The sequence below is a fragment of the Uloborus diversus genome, chromosome 7, assembly GCF_026930045.1.
Source record: "Uloborus diversus isolate 005 chromosome 7, Udiv.v.3.1, whole genome shotgun sequence".
Taxonomy (NCBI): domain Eukaryota; kingdom Metazoa; phylum Arthropoda; class Arachnida; order Araneae; family Uloboridae; genus Uloborus; species Uloborus diversus.
In genome coordinates, this window is record NC_072737.1 from 148,358,260 (window position 1) to 148,382,332 (window position 24,073).

General features: G+C 33.7%; 1 protein-coding gene across 1 annotated transcript in view; it reads left to right on the forward strand.

Moving 5' to 3' along the window:
- The window catches only part of LOC129225695 (uncharacterized), a gene marked incomplete at its 5' end in the record, with an annotated part of 48,710 nt that extends 27,636 nt beyond the window's left edge, over positions 1–21,074 (forward strand). The window contains 2 exons of the mRNA XM_054860172.1: positions 19,591–20,020; positions 20,379–21,074. Coding sequence (XP_054716147.1) covers positions 19,591–20,020; positions 20,379–20,751 — 803 coding nt within the window. The remainder of the gene's footprint in view (positions 1–19,590; positions 20,021–20,378) is intronic.
- Positions 21,075–24,073: the final 2,999 nt, after the last annotated feature.

Consider the following 24,073-nt stretch of genomic DNA (forward strand, 5'->3'; position numbering starts at 1 on the left):
AAAATTCACCATACATTATTTGTAAATATACAGGCGAACCAAAAGATTTTTTAATTTTCTATTACGGGCAAAATCGTGCGGGTACCACTAGTGCCTTAATAAAATTCAGATTTTGAATACTTGGCGCTAACAAAAATATCAAAATACTTCAAATTTATAGGTGCAAATGTCTATATTTAACACATCTTTTAGGCATCGAAAGGCATGAATTTAAGAAATATTACTTTGAGTACTCGCACATGAGTACTTTCAACTATTTTTTTCCCTTTTGATTTGAAAAATGACCGCAAAAGTTTCACAGGGGTGAAGTTATGAATAGACACATCATTTTATTTCCATTTAATAGATGCTTCACTTTTTATACACAGTGAAATTCGCTATTAACAAGCCCTGATTTAACGAAAAACCGGATTTAGCGATGAAATCAGAAAGATTTAGTAGGTACAATGTTAAAGCTTTTGGAGTATAACTCGCTTTTAACGAGCAAACCCCGCTTAAAGCGAGCAATATATTTTGATTCATAAAATTTCTATTGACCCAGCTTATCATTTTTTGAAAAAAATCCTTTAGCATTCTGAAGTCAACTGAAAGTTAGTGACAAGTCATAAACCCTGAGAACAAGGATATTGTAACTCAAGGATAGTGATTTCTGATTTGTGTACAGTGCTGGCCAAATTATTAGACTAAAGATTTTTTTTTTTTTTTTGGACACTATTTGTACTAAAATACTATTTATTTTACTGTTAAACTACAGTACATACTGCACACTATTATTACATTATTTTAGCATAATTTAATGTTTGCAGGTGGCAGCACTGTCTGCTTTGTTTATGTTCTTTGTTTTTTGCCTACCTCAATCAACTTAAACTAGTTTATTAGTGTGTTCTCTTATACTTAAAGTTTGTTTTAGGTAATTAGTGAGTATGTGTATGTGAGTATATATAATAGGGAGTATGAACAATTTTTTACCTCCTTTTTCAAAAAGAAATGGTGTAAACCTTGTGAAAAGTATGCCAAAAAGACTTAAAATGCTCATCAAGAACAAGGGATTGCATACTAAATATTAGATAATTATTTCACTGTTCGTTAATTTGTGTATAGTTATATAATCAATAAAGAATTTGCTTTTAAAAAAGTCTTAGTCAAATAATTTGGCTAGCACTGTACTGTCAGTTGATGATCTTTTCATTCCTGAATGTTGTTTCTGTGGATGAGCGTAGCATATGATACAGAAAACATATGTACAGGGATTAAAATCAAAATGAATTTTTTATTTACCAGGGTTTGTAACCTTTTTGATTTTTTTTAATCAAAAAAGTCGGATTTCTTTTAAATTTAAAACGGATATTTTTATTTAAATTATTTTTTTTAATCATCAAAAATTTGCTGGTATTAATTACTTTTACATTTATAAACATAATATAGTTCATACAATAAATGAAAAATCAACTTTTTAGCTATTTTCATTTCATGGTAGTAGCTATTTTTAAATAATAGGTATGAATAGAATAGCTTTTAATACAAATGCATGATTCAAATTAAGTTTATCATTTGAACTTGATTTGATTAAGTTCAAATGGTAGAACACCCCCCCCCCCCCCCAGCTACAACCACAAATCCTTCAACTATAATTCTAGGAAACAGTGCGACCACTAAGTATTATAACCTGTTTCCTAGAATTATAATCTGCATACTTTTTAGAAGAAAAATTCCTTAAAATTTGGCAGTTTTCTATGTTGATCACTGTAGAGTTTTCAAAAGTTCTAAAACGGATTTAAGGGTTCAAATGGGATGAAGAAGGCGAAAAACCTTGAAAATAAAGCAATCTGAACTCTTGAATCTATTCAGTTAACTAATAAAAGTAGGATAAGTTCCTTAAATATTCAATTAATATTTAAGATTTATTAAAATGCTGGAATGTTTACATAAGATGCGATTTTGCTTTATGCTTTGCTTAAAGATAAGGTTTTCATTCATCATGTGTGTTTTTAATGTTAAAATAATATCGCTTCGTTGATAGAAAAAGGACATAACTCAAAAATTGGCATAAAAGTATTTTATTCATATTTACTGTCCTAATTAACACGCTGTTCCATTACAGAACTTTTAAATTGCTCTTCCCGAAAAAATGCAATTTTTAAATGTGCCACTTTTTTTTTTTTTTTTTTTTTTTTTTTTTTTTTATTATCAACGGAGCAATGTGTTGAATATTACTTTTCTTAACTTTATTAGTCACGGTACATAAGATATTTTTATTTGTTCTGAACTTATTTTGGAGTTAAAGCAACATTGCAAGAGTCTGAAAATCTGTTATACACACAGAAAGAGGGATCTAATATAGTTTTCCAGTTTAAGTTAAGATTGTAAAGCGCAGTATACTTAAATTTAGAGCAACACATTCTAAAAATGCAAAATTCATTTATAAAATTTAAATCAACTGATTTTAATCAATGATTTTGTTTAAAAAATCACCAAATCAATTGATTTAAATCAATGATTAAAAAAATCACTTGATTTAAATCATAATTTGAATCGTGATTTAATCAAGCTAATTTAAATCAACGAGCTCTGTTATTTACTAATATTTTTTATCAATGAATAACTTTCCTTTTTTTTTTTTTTTTTGAAGAATTGTTTCATCTTTATTACTATTAATAAAGCTTTATTACTAATAATAAAGTCTCTCTGTCTGGATGTGTGCATGATGTTTGGATCTCTGTGACACGCATAGCGCCACGTCCGTTCGGCCGATTTTCATGAAATTTGGCACGAAGTTAGCTTGTAGCATGGGGGTGTGCACCTCGAAGCGGTTTTTCGAAAATTCGATTTTGTTCTTCTTCTATTTCAATTTTAAGAACATTTTTCGGAGCAAAATTATCATAAGATGAACGAGTAAATTACGAAATTATTATGACGTGGAATGGGAGAGCGAATGAACATAGCCAATTGGCGAGAAATTCGTCATCCATTACTTGTAAATATACAAGCGAACCGAATGACCTTTTAATCTTTCAACTACAGGCAAAGCCGTGCGGGTACCACTAGTGTTAAATAAATACAATAAAGGATTTAAACAAGCTGCCGATGATATTGTAACTCAAATTCAAACTAATTCTGACGGAAAAAAAAAAGATAGAAAGCAACGAAGATAATGACTAATGGGAAGAACTTCAAGGGGAAGAAACCTCAACATACACTTTGGCTTTTGGTCTGTAGAAATCATTTTCAAAGCCAGGGGTGCAAATGACCATGGTTTTCGGGCGATGAGCACTCCTCGAACACAATAGCACAAGAAAGACACAATAAGACAGTTCAAAGCAAAATAACCAACTTCTCTGGTACTGTACTGAAATTAGAAAAACAAAGCAACAAAGAAAAACAAAGTATGTCCTAATTCTTAGGAGCTTTGGAGCAAACCCGTTTTTTACGAATATTCGTTATAACGAAAAAATATCGCGGTCCTTTCTCCCTCGTTATATAATCGAGTTCGAATGTATTTGCTCATATTAATGCCCTTAAATTAACAACCCCTCATTTAAACAACTTATTGTACCAAAAACCAATAGGAAAAACGAACAAAATCGAATTTTATTGATCATATAGATTTTACGAGTATTGTTTTGGTTAGACCCTCCCTGAAACAAAAGCCTTGTCCCTGAAACTATTACGTATTAATCAAATTGGCAGGAAAAGAAAAACTGTTAGCAGATATATCTCTTGCGAACAGTCCCAGATTAAACTTGTTCGCGGGTCTGATTTTCTCGTTCTGTCACTATTGTTGCCAGCATAATTTGTAACGAGAATGAGGTATGTTTACCTTGACACTTAATTCGCAATCAATCAGAAAACATAATACACCGATGCAACATCAAGGTTAAAATCTTGACATGTGTGTGGGAAGTCTTCATATGAGACACCCACACGAATTAAACTTTAAAACACATTTTGAGAGTTGTTATGGGTGATTCTCAAAATAGGGGAGAATGTTCGACCTTAAAATGTAGTTTGGTAAGCTTTCTGGAATTTTTCTTTTAACGTCAGATATTGTTAATTTGTTATTTTTCTTTTTTTGAACCAAATAATTATTCGTTTTTCAATAAAGGTTCTTAGAACAACACTATGTTTGAAATGTGATTGGTATGGATGCTCAGAGCATCTGTGTCTTGTGCAATGTTTACCTGTTTAAAACATTAAAATCATATCAAAGACAAATGAAAATATTTTTGTAAAAAAAAAAACTGACTTCAAAACTGCAGCTAGAAATTACTCTTAAAAAGTAAAAAATAACTTTATTCTTTGTACACCATCGATACTTCTTTTTATTATATTACATAATATTTGAAGTCGGACAGAAATGATAGGTAATAAATATGATCTGTAAACCATTTTTGCATTTACATTTTTCAGAAAAACTAGTCAAAATTAAGAACGAAACAATTATTCCGAAACACAAATACTATTTTATTGTTGCGAAAGCTATGGAGGAACCTGGGTCCATCAACATTTATATTTGTAACTGAATTTTGGTTTGGTTTAATCTATTGTTTTTGCACCAACTTCAAAAATTAGGTTTATAAGTAGTAACGATGGTGTTCAAAGAATAAAAAGAAATTAACAGTACAGTAGACCCTCATTTTACACGGGGGTCAAGTCCCATGGAAATGCCGCGTAAATTGAGACCTAATATAGTAGTGTTAAAATGGGGGTTAGGTTCCGTAGATAAAGAAAAAAAAACCTTCATTCCAGTGACGACTAATTGTATAATAAGTTTAATGTGTACTTATATCGATTTTTATGCACAACATGCATAAAGAAAACATAAACTAATTTCGTGTTCTTTTATAAAGAAGAGCTGGCTATGATAGTCTTTTGTCAGTCAGTGAGAATTTTTCTCTAATTCTTTGCAGAGCATTAACGCATCCATGATCACTTGCGTCATTTCCATGATAGAATCTTCCTTCACTAACAAATCAGAAAGATCATTTATACTGTCTAGGAATGGCTCAAAATTTTCAATGTGAACGTTTTTCGCTGTGTGTCACAGATGTCGGTATCCTCGTTGGCTTTGGCCTCCTTTGTCACTCTTAAAAGCTCTTCTTGCAGTGAGTTCTGAACTGTGTGAGTTTAATAATTTTAGTTCTGGAAAGAGCTCTGGAAAAAATTGCATAAAATGTCTCCAGAGGTCCATGTTCGGTTATTAACACGCGAAAATGCAATTTATTACGTGTAATCTGCAATCTTTAGGAGTTTGGATTTTGAAAGATAGGAAAATGTTATCTGTTTGCATTGCCGCCTCCGCGTAAAACCGAAACTCATCCGCGTAAAATAAAATAAAGGTGTCAAATCTTAAACCGCGTATAATCGAAACCGCGTAAAATATACCCGCGTAAAACAAGGGTCTACTGTATTTTATTAGCTTCACCTGTACTACGTATGTATCTTGTAACGGAATCTTGCAACTCAAATTTTGCTTACTTCCTGTAATCGGATTCTTTTGAAATTCGACATGCGACTTCAGAACCGATGACAATGCAATATTCGATAATCAAATTAAATAATTAAGTACAATTAACTATTATATTGTTCTAATTTTAATCAATATGTTTCATAAATCCACTAATACGATGACGAAAAAATGCTCTTAAAAATTAGAATTAAATATCGTTAAAGCCCCTGATTTTTCTGCATCAGATAAAATTTGTTCCGATGTTCCAAGTCAATTAGAACGTTAATTATAATTGTTTTAAACTAATTTCATGCCAAAATGTACGTAAGCCTTCAAATGAAAATTCATTATTGATCTCGGTCATTGTTGAACTGTGGTTTTATTGAAATGATATGTCAAATTTTAAAAGTGATATAAATATGATTTCCGCACACATTGATGTCTGGTACAGATTAGCTGGATTAGACGATCAATCGACATGCAATTTATCGAAGCAGTTGTACGTTTTTAAAGCTCGACTGTTACACTATAAGAAGTATCATTATTCTTTTTGGAGTTCGAGAGATCCCCGTTTCAAATGTTGCCAAAGCCCTTTTGTTGTTGTTGTTTTTTTGTGCGGGGGGGGGGGGGGGCGAATTTTATGAATATAGAAAATCTCGAATTATGTTAAAATAAATATTTTTCCGTCAAACAAGTGAAACTAAAAAAAAAGAAAATAATAGTTTACTAATAGCAATATGAATTGAAAGGTAAAAAAAAAAAATCTTTGGATGTTAAGTATGATAAAATAATTGACTAAACAATTAACTTTAATGTAAAAAAAGTGTAGGTGGCGTCATATAAATTGTCTTAAATGTCTTCCATTTGTTGTCCTTGCAAAAATGTAAACATACCGTCTGACCATCGATTATATGGAAAGGCTAAAATCCGGTTTATAGGCGGAAATGGACGTATCTGTTAGTTTATAGGGATGTTAGTTGATTTGTTTCAGATGTGCACTTTTGCCTCTCTATTATTTAGTCTTAGTTTTGTAAAACTGAAAATTTGCTCACAGCAACATTTTTTAAATCTGAAGTATATTCGATCTATATTCTCACGGCAAAGCTAATTGATTTATTTATTCACAACAAAGTTTTGATCATTCATCATTTTGCTTTTACCTTTCTGAACGAAATTAAAATATTTTATTTTCTTTTTGTTGTTTCCATGGTCACTATTTTTGTTTCCCATTATTTTATTTTTGAGAATGCAATAAATGAACAAGTCACTAGTAACATTTTAAAACGCTTGCATCAAAATCCCGCCGTTATTTTCCCTTCTCCCATGCTAGACTCATTCAGATGGAATCGTCTTTACTTGGCAGATCGCCAAATTACATACAATCCGTGGTCAAACAGTACAGCACCTCACGGTTTCTTTACATTAAAGTTAATTATTTAGTCAATTATTTTATCATACTTAACATCCAAGGATTATTTTTTACCTTTTAGTTCATATTGCTACAAAAGCGTGTTTTGTTAGTTTTTTAAACTATTATTTTATTACTTTTTAGAGCACTACAATTAAAGAGCCTCATTGAAATAAAAAAAAGTGTTAGTACTTAAAATTTCAGAATTTATGTGTTCAAAACGGTTTTATTTTTTACGAAATTAAGTATAACAAACGTATTCCCTAATAATTATCGAATATACAGTGGCTCCCAAAAGTGTTCGTACACTTTGAATTTTTTTAGAAAAACCAAAATAACGCGAAACTGAATTCGAATATTAAGTCCAATATTTTTTCACATCATTCCTATGTCATTCTAAATAAAACCCTGTAGTTTTTTCAAAATATTGACGGATTTTCTTTTTGAAATGAGTCGAAAAACGAAAAGACAGAAATAATACGCCACAAAAGTAATGGTACACTCAAATATTTTCGAATAAATTCATGATTATTAAAATTATCATACCTCGTTTTTTTTTTAATTATTTTTGCCTTGTGTTGACCCTTAAAAGTAATTTGGCTTTAATTTTTTATTTATTTATTCCTTAATATTGTGCTTATTACTTTAAAATGGCTGGTATTAAAAAAAAAAAAAAAACACCATTCGAAATTGGAATTTTTTCCTCACAGTAGCGATAAATTGGTTGAAATGTCACTAATATTGTTAAATTGTTCTATTCTATAGTAAAGTGCTTGTGGTTTCATAATCACTATAGTATCTGTGACATTAATCAGAAATAGTTTTGCGTCAGGTCTTCCATGCATGCTCAAAACCCCCCTTCAGATCCAGAACTATACTGCAGATCGTGTTCGAGCTTGCTACTGTCATTTTGTTTTTCAACGCGTGAACAGTACTTAAATAGTTTTAACAAACTGAATAATGATATTTAGGACTTGATTTGAAAAAAAACTCAAACAATTTTGATTTGGAATTTATTTTGGTCAAAAAAAGTTTGTTTTGCGCATTTTATTCAAAAATTTTGCTTGTTTGCGAAAAATGGAATTTTACTCAGAAACAAACAAAGATAGGTCCATAAGCATATTTAGCTTTTATGAAGCCCTTGTTTTGTTGCGTCGATTGCCACTTTTTTCAGTGTTTTATCTCAAATAGCTCGAGAGTTATAAGTGTTCTAGCAAACGGCTCCCTCACTGCTTTCCCCTCTCCCCCGGGGTTGTCGACCACCTAGGGGAGTGACGACATGTGGTTTCATAATCACCATCGTGCTTGTAACAATAATCAGAAGTAATATTGCGTCAGCCTTTTCATGCATGCTCAACCCCCTTCAGAGCCCGTTCTATAAGTACGTGGAAAACTTCTATATGATAGTGGATGGGAAAATTTAAAATATGCCGTTCTTGTTTAAATATGAGTCTACAAGAGTTAAAATTTTTCATTTTTGTTACTTCGTTCTGATTTTGATAATTAACACATTATTTTTCGAATCTAATAAAAGTCTTTAAAATTTATGCGAATATGATACAATGTATTGAAAATTCTGGTTACTGTAATCTTGTTATTCCCCACGTTCTTTGTTATGTATTTGCTAAATTTAAAGAAGAACAAAATAATAGCTTTAGTATTTCACGGGACGTAAAATAAAGCGATTTTCATCGGGAAATCTCCTCTCCCTCGGCCTTTTTCGGTCACGTGACGGAAGCAATGATTGCGCTTTAATACAGTCTATGTATTTAGAATTGGTGTGTCAAGATAAGGCCCCTATATATACGAGCCGACGCATCAGCTTAAGATTAGCCTTTTTGGATCTTAGCGCGTGTTTTAGTTGTTGTCTTTTCTGGCAAGTTATCGCGTTTGGTGATTTTTCACTGTGAACAATTATTAGCGGCACGTGAATTGTTCATTAAATAAAATTTTATTTTCGACAAATTTGGCGAAATCCGAAACTTTGCTGTGGTAACCCTAGCAGTGCAACAATGAGAAATCCGATCCAAAATTGCTTAACTTTACCTGATGCGTCGGCCTGTCTATATAGCGGCTCTATGTCAAGACGTTACGCTGCTTGTGCAACACATAAATTGGTTGGTTGATCCGTCAGTTTTAACAGTACATAATAGTAAGATTTAAATTGAATTTTTTTTTCTAGCTTTATTGGCGAAGATACATTTGAAATTTATAGAAAAAAATCATAAATTAGTAAATGTTTAAATATTTTAAAAGATGTTTGAAAAGAATAAAGTTTTAAACTTAGTTGAAAGATACAGTGGCTCCTAAAAGTGTTCGTACTCCTACGACTTTCAATGAAATAGGACGCTATCCACTAGTTGGAATTAATATTTCGGAATAGCTATTTAATTACAAGATCAATGATCATTTTTCAACAAAACCACATGAAATTTTTTAAAAAAATATTAAAACTTAATTTTTTAAAAATCAAAAACTAAAAAGTGCCGGAAATTTTGTCTCACAAAAGTCTTCGTACACTTTTAAAAATATCTATATATTATTGAAAAATCGAACTTTTTATTAAGTTATTATTTAGTAGAATATCATGCAGTATCAACAACACCTTTTAAACTTCTGGTAATAGATTTCATTCTTTTTTCTTTCTTTCTTTTTTTTGCATAATTTCTAAGTAAGTGTTCAACCACACTTCGATTCTTACTGTTTCTAGCTCTATTTTCGTAATCTAGCCTCCATATATCTCTAAATATGTTACATTAAGCTCAAATCTGGAGAGTTAAGGGGTGTTTTTTAGAATTTAGGACAATTTTTGAGGCACTAGACGTAAACGTTGAAATCCATGTCCTTCGTATCGTTATCTTGATAAAAAACGAGCTGATGTGTGCATCACATGACGTCCTTTTACTCCAGTTTAATGTCATTTCCCCATTATTGGCAATTTTAATGTGATTCAATAGTTTACTCTCTAAATATCACAATAGTAGCAAAATGGAAACAGATTATAAAAAAAAATGCCAAATTTGTAGCCAAGTTGGTGACCAAAAGACTGGCAATATATCGCCAAGTATCGGCCAAATTATAACACCTCTTGAGTTTACACCGAAATTAAAAATGATTTCCACCCAAAAAGGTGCAAAAGACCCCTTTAGAAACACCCGAATGCAACCAAAAGGGGAGATCTACGTACCAAATTTCAACTTTCTAGGATTTACCGTTCTTGAGTTAAGCGACATATATACGCATATCCGCACATACATACGTACATACAGACATCACGAGAAAATTCGTTGTAATTAACTCGGGAATCGTCATTATGGATACTTCATTTGTCTATATGTTCTTAGGCACTTATCCACGCTTGGTCGAGTCGAAAAAAAAAAAACTCAATACTCATTTGGGGGGTGAGTAAAATGGAAATTAAGGTCAAATTTCGAGTGAAATTTTTTTCGCGAACACAATACTTCCTTTTTTGTAAAAGGAAGAAACAAAGTTGTTTCCGATAACCAAATTTTTGGCTAAGAGTCTGGTTGGTTTTTAATTGGTAAATATTTAACTATAATATATTATTTTAAATATTTTAAAATTGGTTTTTAAAATATTTAAATGAACAGCATGATTCATTATTTCATAAAAATTTCCTAACTACCTAGTCCTGATGCTGATATGCATCCTCACACAAGAACACCTTCACCGTCCTGATTTTTTCCCCTAATTTTTTCTTCTATTTACAATTATGCAACAATTTAACCAAAAATACTGAATTCATTTTATCCTGTAAGTAAGACGAAATTCCAAAATGTTTTGAGCTTATTTATCATTAATTTTTCGACGAAAACTGTAAGCTTTCTGTTTTTCGCACAGCCAAGAAAATGTCTGCGGGAGAGATCCCATTTAATCCAGCGAAAAAGAGATCTTTGCGAACAATTTTGGGTGAAAATTAAATCGAAAAATTTTCATTTAACTCTGCAGAAAGTTTTACAGCACACAAATGTGTATTTTTCAAAAGATTTTTAACTGTAAATCTCCGATCACGCTTTGTCAACTTTGCCGGTTGACCTTTACTTACCTTGTTTTCGGTCCGATTCTTTTCTTTAAAGCATTTTATCAATGTCGTCGTCCCCCTGGGTGGTCGACAACCCAAGGGGAGGTGGGAAAGCAGTGGGGGGAGCCGTTTGCTAAAACACTCAAACAAGCAAATATTTCGAATAAAATACGCATTTTTTTTTTCCAAATTATCAAAATTATTTAACTGTTTAGGGAACCAATAAAATCTTAAATATCATTATCCAGTTTGTTTAAAATTACTTAATTATTATCAAAGCGTTGAAAAGTGAAATAAAAGCAAGCTCAAAAAGCATTTGAGGTAATTCACAAAAAAAAAAAAAAAAAAAGTTTGCGGAATGTACCTTGAAGACTCGACATAAACCAAAGTAAATTTTGTGGCTCTTCTGTTTTGGCGGTTTTATTTCGTAATATTATCAAAACAATGTCAAAGTTAAGTAATTACTTAATTATTTAACCTTTAACGCATTATAACTGCTTAGGTCACGATGGCACTTTTAAAAAAATTAAAACATGCAAGTTTGCAAGTACGAAGTAATTACGGAAATGATAAACTATCAGGATAACCCTTTTGCAGATTTTACACCTGAGTTATGAAACATAGTGAGCGAGGCTATTGCCACATAAGCAGCATCAAAATTTCAGTGGAACGTTAAAGAAAATGTGAATAGTCTCTTATCCAGAGAAGTCCTGCAATGGCAATGTCTTCAATAGCAACTGCAAAACAGCAAAAGAAAACCAAAAAAACATTTAACCTGGGAAACGTTAGCTCAAAAGTGATATTAGTACCTCTAAAAATCACTCCCATACAATAAGCCCAGTGCTATGTTAGGTTCATCAGAATGGTTCACTGAAGCAAAGCGAGAGGTGCGATTTCGTGAATGTAATTGAAAATGATACTTCTTACTGAAAAACTCTAGAAGAAGCACCCTATTTTAAGAACAAAGTTCAAGTTATCGATGGAATGACTCTGGTCCATGATGTCCCAAACACTACTTTCAAATGCAGCAAAGATTTTGCAGGTCTGCAAATAAAAAATAATAAAATTTTCTCTCCAATAGTCAAACTACACGAGTGGACGTTAAACACGATCGGTACATCTCACTGTCGTTTTCATAACTTAAAAAACCAGAAGTTCAGGAAAGACTCCTTCGCTTATAAAAAAAATCACTAGGTACCAATCCAGTGGTTTCGTGTCATAGCCATTCCTGAAAATAAAAAGAACCTTTAAAAGTACATTTCAGAGTATGTAATATGTAACATATCTGTTCCTGCATCCAATCAGCTTCTGGTGTCTGGTAACTCTGAAAATGAAAATGAATATTATTTAAAATCTGAGATTCAAGTAATAAATTTCTCTGAAATGCCCGAGTCCAACCAGAACGAAGCACTCAACAGAATCTATCTTCCTGCATATGATTCAGTGCAAAATAGGGGGAAAAGTAACTAATAGTTTATAGATCAGAAACTAATGAATTCTTATTGGCAATCTTTGTTAAAGGACAGGGGTTGCCATTTCATCTGCTGGTGTTGTGGAAAGGAAAAGCGCTTTAGGATGGCATCTATCTTCAGGAGCACTTACGGAAAAAACATCTAAAATTTTACAAGCTTTTGATGCATTTTCTGACTGCGATTCAACAAGTAAAATAGGAACAAAAAAGTACGCTTTCACTTTACCAAAAAAGTCGAAACTGTTTTTTGTACACTAGAGTTATCATTAAAACAATATCTCAGTGCTTCAGAATTTCAACTGTTAGAAACTGTATTTCTTGCGAATGCAACCATTACAATAATTTCTTATCATTTCCATCAGAAATAAATATAATATCAGCTCCCTACCATGCTCCTGCAATTCTTTCCAACATGTGCTAAGAAGGTATTGCTCAACTGTACTATTGAATCAATTCCCCTGTACCTTAGCAGTGCCTTTAGATGTAACCAAGTTTGGATTTCACTTGGATGAAAATAAAACAATAAAGCCACACACCTTATGATGCCGCCAATGTTACCAGAGAGTTTAATTCTACCCTGCGCAGGCAAGAACTGTAAATAATCTTGTAAATGTTTTATTACCAGTTCATCTTGCTGTAAATACTGTGCTATTAAGACTAAAGCAAAAACCCATAAACTACAAAATACTCGGAAGAGAACGATTCAACAGAACAATTACAAGTCAACAAAAAAGAGTATGATCCAGCTTTCAGAATTTCTGATATATTAATGCTTTATGTATGCATATTGATGTTCTGCAATTATTTTTTAAAACGCATTATTTTACTAATTTTATTTTATTAGTTTTTTTAGAACTCTAGTGTATAATTTTATATTTATTTTCGTTTTCATAAAAGCTCAAAGATGCTTCTCATTTTTACTTTCTTCTATATCTAATATATAGAAGTAAAAATAGAAGTAAGTCCAATACTTTCTTCTATATCTAATATATAGAAGAAAGTATTGGATTCGTGCAAATTTTCGAATTTCGAATTTTGACGGATTCGAACGTTTTGAGGTGTGCTGAGTTCATTTCGACCATTTTTGGAAAATGTCTGTCTGTCTGTGTGTGTGTGTGTATGTGTGTATGTATGTATGTGTGTGTGTATGTATGTGTGTCACGTCTGTGTGTGACCAGTTTTTTGTGGCCGCTCTACAGCAAAAACTACCGCATGAAATCGAACGAAATTCGGTACACATATGTGCCCCTATGTGAACTTGTGCCCATTGGTTTTTGGCGCGAATTCCTCCAAGGGGGGTGGAGCAATGGGACGTTTTTTGAGTTACGCGTGCTTGCTATTCCTCAGGAAGTAACTGGCGGAATCAAACAAAATTTGGTCCACATGTTGCCATTAACAGGAACAGGTGCTGTTTCAATTTTGGTGTCAATAACTCAAACGGGGGTTGAGCTATAGAACGTTTTTTGTCGTCAATTGTGACTGCTGTATCTCAAGAAATAATGAACGGAATGAAAGAAAAATTTATCTGCAAGTAGCCCTTAGTGGGTATAAGAGCTGATTTTATTTTGGTGTCAACAGCTAAAAAGGGGGGTAGCGCAATCGCCCGTTCTTTTTTTCCATTGTGAGTACCCTATCTCAAGAAGTAATGCTACGTTCTGGTTGAAATTTGGAATATATGTGAATCCATACGTAAACAGGCTTTGGTTCAATTTTGACGCCAATCGCTCCAAGAGGTGTAGATTTTTTTTTTTTTTTTTTTTTTGCGAATAAAAATAGCTTTATTAATGCAACAATAAGAAAGATAAATCGTAATAGATTGTCGTCTGCGTATTTCTCGTGATTTTAATTGTATGGAAATGATCGGAAAAATTATCTCAATGATTTAAAATTTTTAACTGTTGCCATCTTATGTTTGTTAATAAATAAAATATTTGTAATTAATTCAAGTAAGGCTTTTAAAGTAACTTTCCATTTTCGCTCTTTGTTTTGTTTTTACAATAATTCAGACATTGGGATGGTCGTCAAGTTTTTGCATGTGTAATTTTGTTTTTGTTAGGAATATTGTTTCCTCGTCAAGCATGGGGAGGGATCAGAAAAAGGAAAAATATAGAAGAAAGTTTCGTGATAGCCACATTATACTAGTTTATATTTATTTAGAACATATTATTTCTTGTATCATTGTTCTTTTTTGGGTAAATTATAAAAAACAATATCCGCAAAACAATACCCGCAATATTCTTTTGTGCAAATTGAAAATATAAATTAATAGAAATAAATTAAAATTATATTTGAATTGAAACTACTGTGGGCCTGGTTCCCTAGTTCCTCTCAAATTTAAAGCAGTATATAACAAAATTAAAGCCATAATTGAATACTTTGCAATTAGAATAAGTTTGTAAACTGAAGAATGAATAGTTCGTCATAAGGATAATAAGGCTATTTTTTTCTCCTTAGCATACTGCCGTTTTATTCAATGCGCTAACTTAGGCAGTGCTGGCATTTTCTATTTCGCTTTTTAACGCTCACGTTGGTAATAATTAAGTAGTTTTAAACAAACTGAATGATGAAGTTTCAGATTTTATTGATTCCCTAAATGGTAAAATAATTTTAAAAAGGAACTTATGTTTGGAAAAAAAGCTTTTAGTATTTTATTCAAAATTTTTGCATGACTGCTAAAAAAAGAATTTTACTTATAAACCAACAAAGATAGAACTATAAACATATTTAGGTTTTTCAAGCCCTTGTTCTGTTGCATCTTTTGCCACATTTTTAGTGCTTTACCTTCTACGGTTCGCTAGTTATGAGTGTTTTAGTAAATGGCGTCCCCCTACTGCTTTCCCCTCCCCCGGGGATGTCGACCGCCGAGGGGGGACGACGACATGTGTTTTCATAATCACTATAGTGCCTGTAACAATAATCAAAAATAATTTTGCGTCAGGTCTTCCATTCATGCTCAAAACCCCCCTTCAGATCCTGAACTATACTACGAATAATGTTCGAGCTTGCTACTGTCATTTTGTTTTTCAACGCGTTAACAGTACTTAAATAGTTTTAACAAACTGAATAATAATATTTAGGACTTTATTTGAAAAAAAAAATCAAACAATTTTGATTTGGAATTTATTTTGGTCAAAAAAAGTTTGTTTTGCGCATTTTATTCAAAAATTTTGCTTGTTTGCGAAAAATGGAATTTTACTCAGAAACCAACTAAGATAGGTCCATAAGCATATTTAGCTTTTATGAAGCCCTTGTTTTGTTGCGTCGATTGCCACTTTTTTTTCAGTGTTTTATCTCAAATAGTTCGCGAGTTATGAGTGTTTTAGCAAATGGCTCCCCCCACTGCTTTCCCCCCTCCCCCGGGGTTGTCGACCACCCAGGGGGGCGACGACATGTGGTTTCATAATCACCATTGTGCCTGTAACAATAATCAGAAATAATATTGCGTCAGCCTTTCCATGTATGCTTAACCCCCTTCAGATCCTGGACTATTAGTAAAACAAATGGCTATCACAATCAAGTATTCTAAAAAGATATATAATTGAATATGAAATGTGTGTGTGTGTGTGTGCGTTCTGCCTGATTATGAAAATATACATGGAAATTATGTAAATCATGCGTCACTATCTGCAACATATAGTAATCAAATGAATATTTTGCGAGACAGAAAGCAATTTTTAAAAAAGTGAGTAGTTATATATTATCAATAGTTATATAATATTTTCTTCTTGTTTACTTTCTTTGGCGACATCTTTCCCAATCAACTAAAACAAGTTTTTACCTTTATTCTTACAAATATTCGTGAATTTAGTTTTGAAATGACGACAAAAAAATTCAGTGATCAGATTCTTTTTTTCTGCAAAATGTAAAAAAATATCTCAACTGTTCTGTAAATATTTATTTCTTTGCAAAAATTTAATTTGCGAGAAAGAACGAGCCATTGATATCTTGGAAAAAGAAAACAAAATTCTTACCAGTTCTTATGTTGTAAGGTATATCCATTATAAATTGTTAAAGTTCAAAGATTTTCATTTCTTTTTTTTTCTTCACTAGCGGTACCCGCACAGCTTTGCCCGAAGTAGAAAATTAAAAAGTCATTTAGTTCGCCTGCATATTTACAAATAATGGATGATGAGTTTCTAGCCAAGTTGCTATGTTAATTTGCTCGCCCATGTGATAATATGGGCGAGCGTTAAACTTTATGATAATTTGGTAATTTACTCTTCTACGTTATTATAATTTGCTCGGTAAAATGTTCTTAAAATTGGAATAGAACAAGAACAAAATTGAACTTTCGAAAAGTCGCTTCGAGGTGCACACCCCATGTTACAAACTAATTTTATGCCAAATTTCATGAAAATCGGTCGAGCGGTCTAGGCGCTATGCGCGTCACAGAGATCCGGACAGAGAGATCTAGACAGAGAGATCCAGACAGAGAGATCCAGACAGAGAGAGACTTTCAGCTTTATTATTAGTAAAGATTGCAGTGTAAGATTACTAAACTGCCTTTATATTTGAAGAATTAATTTAACTATAAAAAGGAGATGTTCTAAATCCACGAGTGAACTCTGCTGTAAAGCATTAATGAAAAAAAAAAAAAAAAACTGGCAAAGAATTCGAAATTTAATTTGAGATTGGCGCACGCGTTGGCGAGTGTTGAGAACGTTAAACAGCCAAATAAGGATCTCTGGCCTTTGACTCGGCCTTTTTTTAGTACGACAACGCTGATTTAAGGTAACCAATCCAGTGGTCTTCAGTGTTGGAGGTGGTGCTGTACTATGCATCGATGGATGACTCTGCTTCAGTTTTATTTGAAGTTTTGAATACAGGTTTCAATATATCATTCGTTGGTAAAAATTCAAGCAAATTATGTGCAGCCTTGGGGATTTATTTTGTAGCTGAATTTAAACTCCTCTTTATAAAGGTGAATTACTGAAACTTAAAATCCAGATTTGTTTTGATTAAACGACAGGAGAAAAATCCATATCTATGCTCAAGTTAGCTTTCCGATATTCCTCATAGAAGCTTCACTCAAATGGCCTCATAAATACATGAACAATATTAAAATTCTCATAAGATTTATGCTTCATTTCAGTTTAAAACAAGATGATGACTAGATTTTTGCGGTTGTCAAGTAATTATTATTAGTTGACTATTTTACGGGATAATATCTCACTCCAACTATCAAATATAAAAATAAATACCTGCTCTGAAGGAAAATGGCTAAGAAAAAAGACAAAGGAAAAGCAAAAGGAAAGCAGAAAGGCGCAGGACAGAAAAAGCCCACTGAAAAACAGCTCTTGATGGCCCAAACAGAAGGGCTGGAACAAGAACTTCAAACGCGGACAGAGAAATTGGAACTGAAAAAAGCTGAGCTGGAGGAATGGAAGAGGTTGCGGAAAGATGAGATTGATCAGAAAGAAGCCTGTGTGTCTTATCTGAAACGTGTGCTTCAAGATAAAACAAAAGAATGTCACCGTGTACAAGACCAGCTTGAGATGGAAAAAGATCTGAGAGAATTGGTAGAGAGCAGAATTTTGGGGCAATTTGCTAATGCTGAAAGGAGGCAAGAAGTTTTGCGTGGACTATTTTTGCAACAAAAAATGGAGCTTGAAGGTATATGTTATTATTGCTTAAATCGAATAGCGAGCGAACTGTGCATTAGCAACATTCAGGTTAACAAAGGATTTGATAATTTTCCTTTATAAGTACTACATCACTTGGCTTGGCGACTTGTATTTCTTGGGCGAAAACAGAAAAATAATGTTCACGTCACCGCCAAGTTTGTTTCCGTTTTTCTAATTTTAATGGATCAGTTAGTTGTTGGTACTTTTCGGGGATATTTCGATAATTGGGAATCTGGCGATCTTTCTTCATTGGCGTCAATTTTTGGCTCAACCGCCTGCGCGAGAGGTATTTTTCTTTGAAAATCAAAACAAAGAGATCGGAAACATCTATTCACATAGGGTTGCTATAAATCAGCAGGGTTACCAAAATAAAATTATTTACGCCAAAAATGAGACGACCGCTCCAGATTCCGAATTATCGAAATATCCCCTACTTTTCCATTAAAAGTATGTCACTCGAGGCATCATTTATTTTTGGCGGTTTTAATACATTTTTCTCAATTGCAAACTAAAAAATTCGAAATTGGTGATATTTAACAACTTTACTTTCTAAACTAGGGGTATCACCCCCCCCCCCCCTTCGAGAAAGTGCGCACCCCCGCTCTAAATCGTGAATACCCCCCAAAAGCAAGAGTCCTCCCCCCAAAAATACCCCTCAAAACACCCCCTAAAAATTTTAATGGTGCAGTCTGCGCCATGACCCCCCCCCCCCAGGTGGGCACCTTTGCTAAACTCTAGGGTTGCCATATTGCTACAGATATTGTCAATCACGTTAAGCAATTTTTCTGTTGTCACCAAGGTAAAAAGTAAACTACTCGCCTTTTCCTTTATCACCGAGCCAGAAAATAAAGAAGTCACTGAACTGAGTAACGTACCTGTAATGGAAAAATACCGAGATATTTTTCATTTGATCCATCTACTTCTGCTGATGTTACTAAATCTGCACCCACCAGAAGTGCCCATACCCCTCAAGAGCGATGGCGCACTTACTCAATTGCTACATAAAAGTACCCCTCTAAAACAAGATCCCCTCCCCCTGTGGGCACCGCTGCTTATGCAGTAACTTCAAAATGTTAATTGAGTAAACTACCAATTGTTGGGGCAAACCTAACTTGGCAACGTCATAATGCTCTGATTAGGATCTGCATAGCCTTCAGGGTTGGTTTCAGGGGCCTGCCAGGTTATGTCTTCCCCAACTATACGTCATTTGCACTTGTTATATGTTTTAGATCCATCGCCGGGATTCTTTCCTGAGGTTCAAACTTTGTTTTATGTGTAACCCTTGATGTATTATGGTTACCGTTAACTGGGTAACTTTGCTACGTGGGACATCTTTACCAGAACAATGATAACTTGAAAACGATGATATTTAGCTTTCAATAAGTTCTAAAACAAGCTAACACCTGCAGTTGTATTTTCATTGCACAAAAACACTACAGCATATATTAGCTAGTTTTAAAACTTAGTAGAGCGCTTGATATCATCGTTTTCAAAAACGGCAAAGATGTCCCAACTTGGCAAAGTTGACTCTGTTGACAGTATCAATGATAAATAAATATAGTCTCATCCCATCCAATAATGACATTTCTAAATATTTAGGTAAATTATTGCTATTAGAAGAGCTGCGAGTAGCGAAGGACAGTCAAACCGCCAACTTGCAGAAAGTAGAAGAGGCCTTGGAAGCCAAGAATGCTGCTGTAAGAGAAAGAACACGTGATGAAGAGATTGCAGAAGTCAGCCGACTGCTGAAAAGTCGCGAAACGTTCCACGATTTATTAGGCGATCTTCGTGAACAATGGAAGCAAGCATTCTTGCTCAGGCTGCCCGTGTACACCAAGAATAATCTGGACGAGAACGTTAGGCTGCGAAGTTTGTGTAACGAAACTACGCAGGCCCTTTTGACAGCCCAGGACGAAAATAGAAGCATTAGAAAGCGCGAGAAAGCTTTAGATGTGGAACTGGAAATGCAGGACAGGTCTGAAAAACGAGCCAAAGTTTTGTCTGCACATTATAAAGAGAAATTTTCAAGGTAAGTCATATCAACTGTACCAACATTTAAATTATTGGTACTTTTCCGTCAAAGGTACGTCACTTGGTTTGGCGACTTGTTTACTTTCTGCTTTGGAGGCAGCAGAAAATTGCTTAAAGCGGTTGGCGATATCTACACGTGTATGGCAACCCTGGAATTTGGAAATTGAAGTTGTTGAAAGTCGGCAACAGCGAAATTTTTAGTTTGCAATAGCAATAAATGAATTCAGATCGCCAAAAGTAAAAAGTGCGCCAAGTGGTGTACTTTTAATGAAAAAGTACCACATTATTCAACTTTAAAAATTAAATTTAAAATTATTATTATGCTTTAAAATTTTAAATTCTTTCTTTACTTTCAGTTTGGATTCTCGTATTAAAGAACTACAACAAGAGCAATCTAGCGCTATCGAAGTAAACGATTTTGAAATGCTGTCCTCAGAAATTCAGGAAAGTGAGTCTGCTATGTCGAATATTCAGGATAAGCTTCAGGAAATGAATCTAGTGCTCAAAGATCAAGAAGAGTATCGGGAGACGCTGAAACATCGTCTGGACAAAGTGATAGATCAAAATGACATTTTAGTCTCGAATATTCTGAGGACGGAACAGGTACTGAAGGCCCGGGAAACTCTTGTCAAGAATACAGCTTCAGAGACAGTTGGTTATGAAACTTTACATCAGATCAAAATATTTTTAGACTTAGCCGAACAGTTTAATAATTTAGCAGAAGTTTAAATGGCATTAATTAATATCAATTACACATATAAATCAATAGGCATTTTACTGTCGAATATTCTGAGGACGGAACCGGTACTAAAGGCCCAGGAAACTCTTGTCAAAGACACGGCTTCAAAGACAGTTGGTTATGAAACTTTAAATCATATCAAAATGTTTTTTTGACTTAGCCGAACAGTTCAATAATTGAGCCAGAACCTTAAATGGCATTAGTATCAGTAGTACATATAAAAGCCCAGTAAATTTAATGTGGTTATGTTCACCGATTGAAAGTTAAAAACTGGGTGCAGTATGAAAATCTATATGCATATATAAATGGCTGTATGGTGTATGTGTGTCTGTGTATGTATGTTCCTTATATAAATCCACAGTTGACGCGGATCTTGGCTAAATTTGGTAGAGGTCCTATGATGCAAAGGGTGGTTAAAATTAAACTGACAGTAGTCAGAACCTTTTACTCCCGTTATGGAGGGATCATAATGAAACTTCAGATATACATATGTCATGCAGAGGATACGCACGAGATTTCTGCGAAGAAATTTCACCTTCAGATGGCGCTTTTAACGACGTAAACAGAAAAGATAATAGTTACAAATCGTAGATTAATGGAATATTTAATGTATTGGCACAGTTATGCTCTCTATGTGCACACCTTGCCGGTCAACAATATGCTGAAAGCGTACCACCGATATTGCCAACGGTCTCACACCAAAATATTAGTTGGGGTGAGGAAAAACATGGCGTACAATGCTAGCTCTCAAGTCTACTTTATTGTTAAAACCTCTTTGATAAACACAGTGTGTGAGAAAACACGAACAACGAGAAGTTACGAGGGCTAACAGCTGGTGACCTCGCTAAACAGTCCATCGGGAAGTATACGACAAGATGAAGCGCTCACCAAGCAAGTTGGCTTGAGTTGGAGAAGGCCCTACAGCCCCTGTAAGAGACTGCTTGACTCTCCCCCGCAGTTGAGAAATATTTAAAGCAATTTGAAATATGTATTGCTACTAACTGAAACCGGTATGTGGACGCTGAAAAACGGCCTCATTGCAACTCATCGAGTGGCAACGCTGGCGAATTAACCATTGATTGCAGCTGAAAATTCCGCGTGTAAGATCTAGCTGATGTGGCTCTGCTAAATCTAAGACATTTCGCCGTTCCTATGCGGTTAACTTTATAGAATTTCAAGTCAACTTGTTGGCGACTATTTTACAACTCCGCAATAAATTCTACCTTAATTTAATTTGCAATATTTATTTGACGCGTTATTTAGCATTTTAATAGTTTTTAATGCAATTTTGTTTAGATGGCGGGTTATTTTAATCGAGATTTCAACTTTATTTAATGACTTCTTTTCTTACATTACGGATTATTTTGCATTTTAACGGCTTATTTTAATTATTAGGCGAATTATTTTTCATTTTAGTGGAACTCTTAGCTAAAGTTTTTTTGAAAAGTTCATTAAAAAGTCAAAATAACGTTTGGTGTCACCAAACAAGTAATGGCGGCAATGATTAAATTAAAATAATCGCCATGATTTAAATTAAAATAATCGCCTTGATTTAAATTTATGAATTATCTGTTACATACTTTTGTTCAGGACGAATTGATTGAAATAAGAATCATCTATCCAATTTTGTAACTCATGTTTTAAAGAGTTGAGCAAAATCATTGAGTCTTTACTAACTAGTGAGCTAGCTCAGCGAGCTAAGATCGTACAGCGATATTTATGGGACTCCGTCAGCAGTTCCGGGGGTTGGCGAGCGCCAACAAGCGGGGGGGCGGAGCCCACTCGTAGCATGCATTTAATGTAAAATTATATTTTACCTATTTTGCAGTAAGTTATGTATTTTATGCATTTATGTATATATTTTACCTTTTTGAATCAACAACCTATTTTAGGAAAAACCAGAAAAAAAAAGTAAAGTAGAATGCCACAATAATCAACATTCTACTTAACAATTTGCTGGAAAAAAAGGATTGTCAACTTTTTCCAGCGTTTGTGTACTTTTCAAATAACTAATTTTAGAAAACTTAGTTTTGATGCTTAGTAAATGATGTTGCGATCATTGGTTCGTGATGCAGTTTTTATCATTACGTTGATTTGCATCTACATAAGTTCAAGATTTTTTTTTTTTTTTTAGCAATCAGGAATTGCTTATTGTTTTCATTTGGCCGTTGAATGACGTCCGTGTCCTTTGATTTTTGCTCCCCCCCCCCCCGGGCGAATACCACCGTCTCCAAGTGCTGATCCTGGGCCTCCTACTTTCCACCGGAATCCGCTCCTCCTGGGCGTTTGCGTCCATGTCCTATACTGCCGTGTGCAGGTAAATAAGGGCAGTACTGCAAACTTTTCATTTTTTATTTTTTTGCATTTTTGTCATTTAATGTACGTTATTTTTATTATTCAAGCTCTCCTATTTGGTTTCCTCTTAAGGAAAAGCGCGAAAAAAACGTCGAATTCTAACCTTTTCCTATTGTTAGTATTGAATCCCCCACCACACATTTCTTCAGATGTTTCAAACTCATTTCTGCAGATACTGCCGTTTACCTGCACACGGCAGTATACACAAGCATGCCTACACACAATACACACGTACACCACATGCCTACACACACACACGCCTACGCACACACACCTACTAGTGATTGCAAAAAGCGTAATTTGAATTCAAGCTGTCAAAAATTAAAATTTTCTTTTTCTTTTCTTTTTTTTTTTTTTTTTTGAAAACCTTTTTTGATATTTTCGGTTTAATTATACAACATCGACATCGAAAAAACCTCGAACACAAAGCATCGAGTTTAAGAAACACATCGACCCTAAAACATCGATGATTTGAAAATATCGACATTGATGTCGCACCAGTAATTCCATCTACTTTATTCTGAATTAGCGGTACCCTTGTTAAGCCTTGCAAATAGTTTATATAAAGTTATGTTTTGAGCCGCGTGTGTTGGCATTCCTGTTGTCAAGGCAACAATAGCTTTGGTTTAAAAATTGCTTGTTCGTAAGATTTGGGAGAGCAGAGTTTGCAATGTAAAAAGAGCAAATAAAATTATTATCCTGTTAACCTTATAATCTATGGAGTCAAGGGTATAACTTTGATATACACCCCCAAAAATTACGCGCGAAATCTGGCATTTCCTACGGACTTTTTAGGGTTGCTGTTTCTTATTTTGGTGTTGCCAATTTAGGTTTTTTTCAGCTTTTAGGTTTTTGCTGTTGCCAAATTAAGTATTTTCTTGTATTTGGTACCATTTTTTGAGTTTTTTTAAAAGTTTTGTGGCAACAATTTTTGTGGAAAGAAAGTTTTGTGTCAAC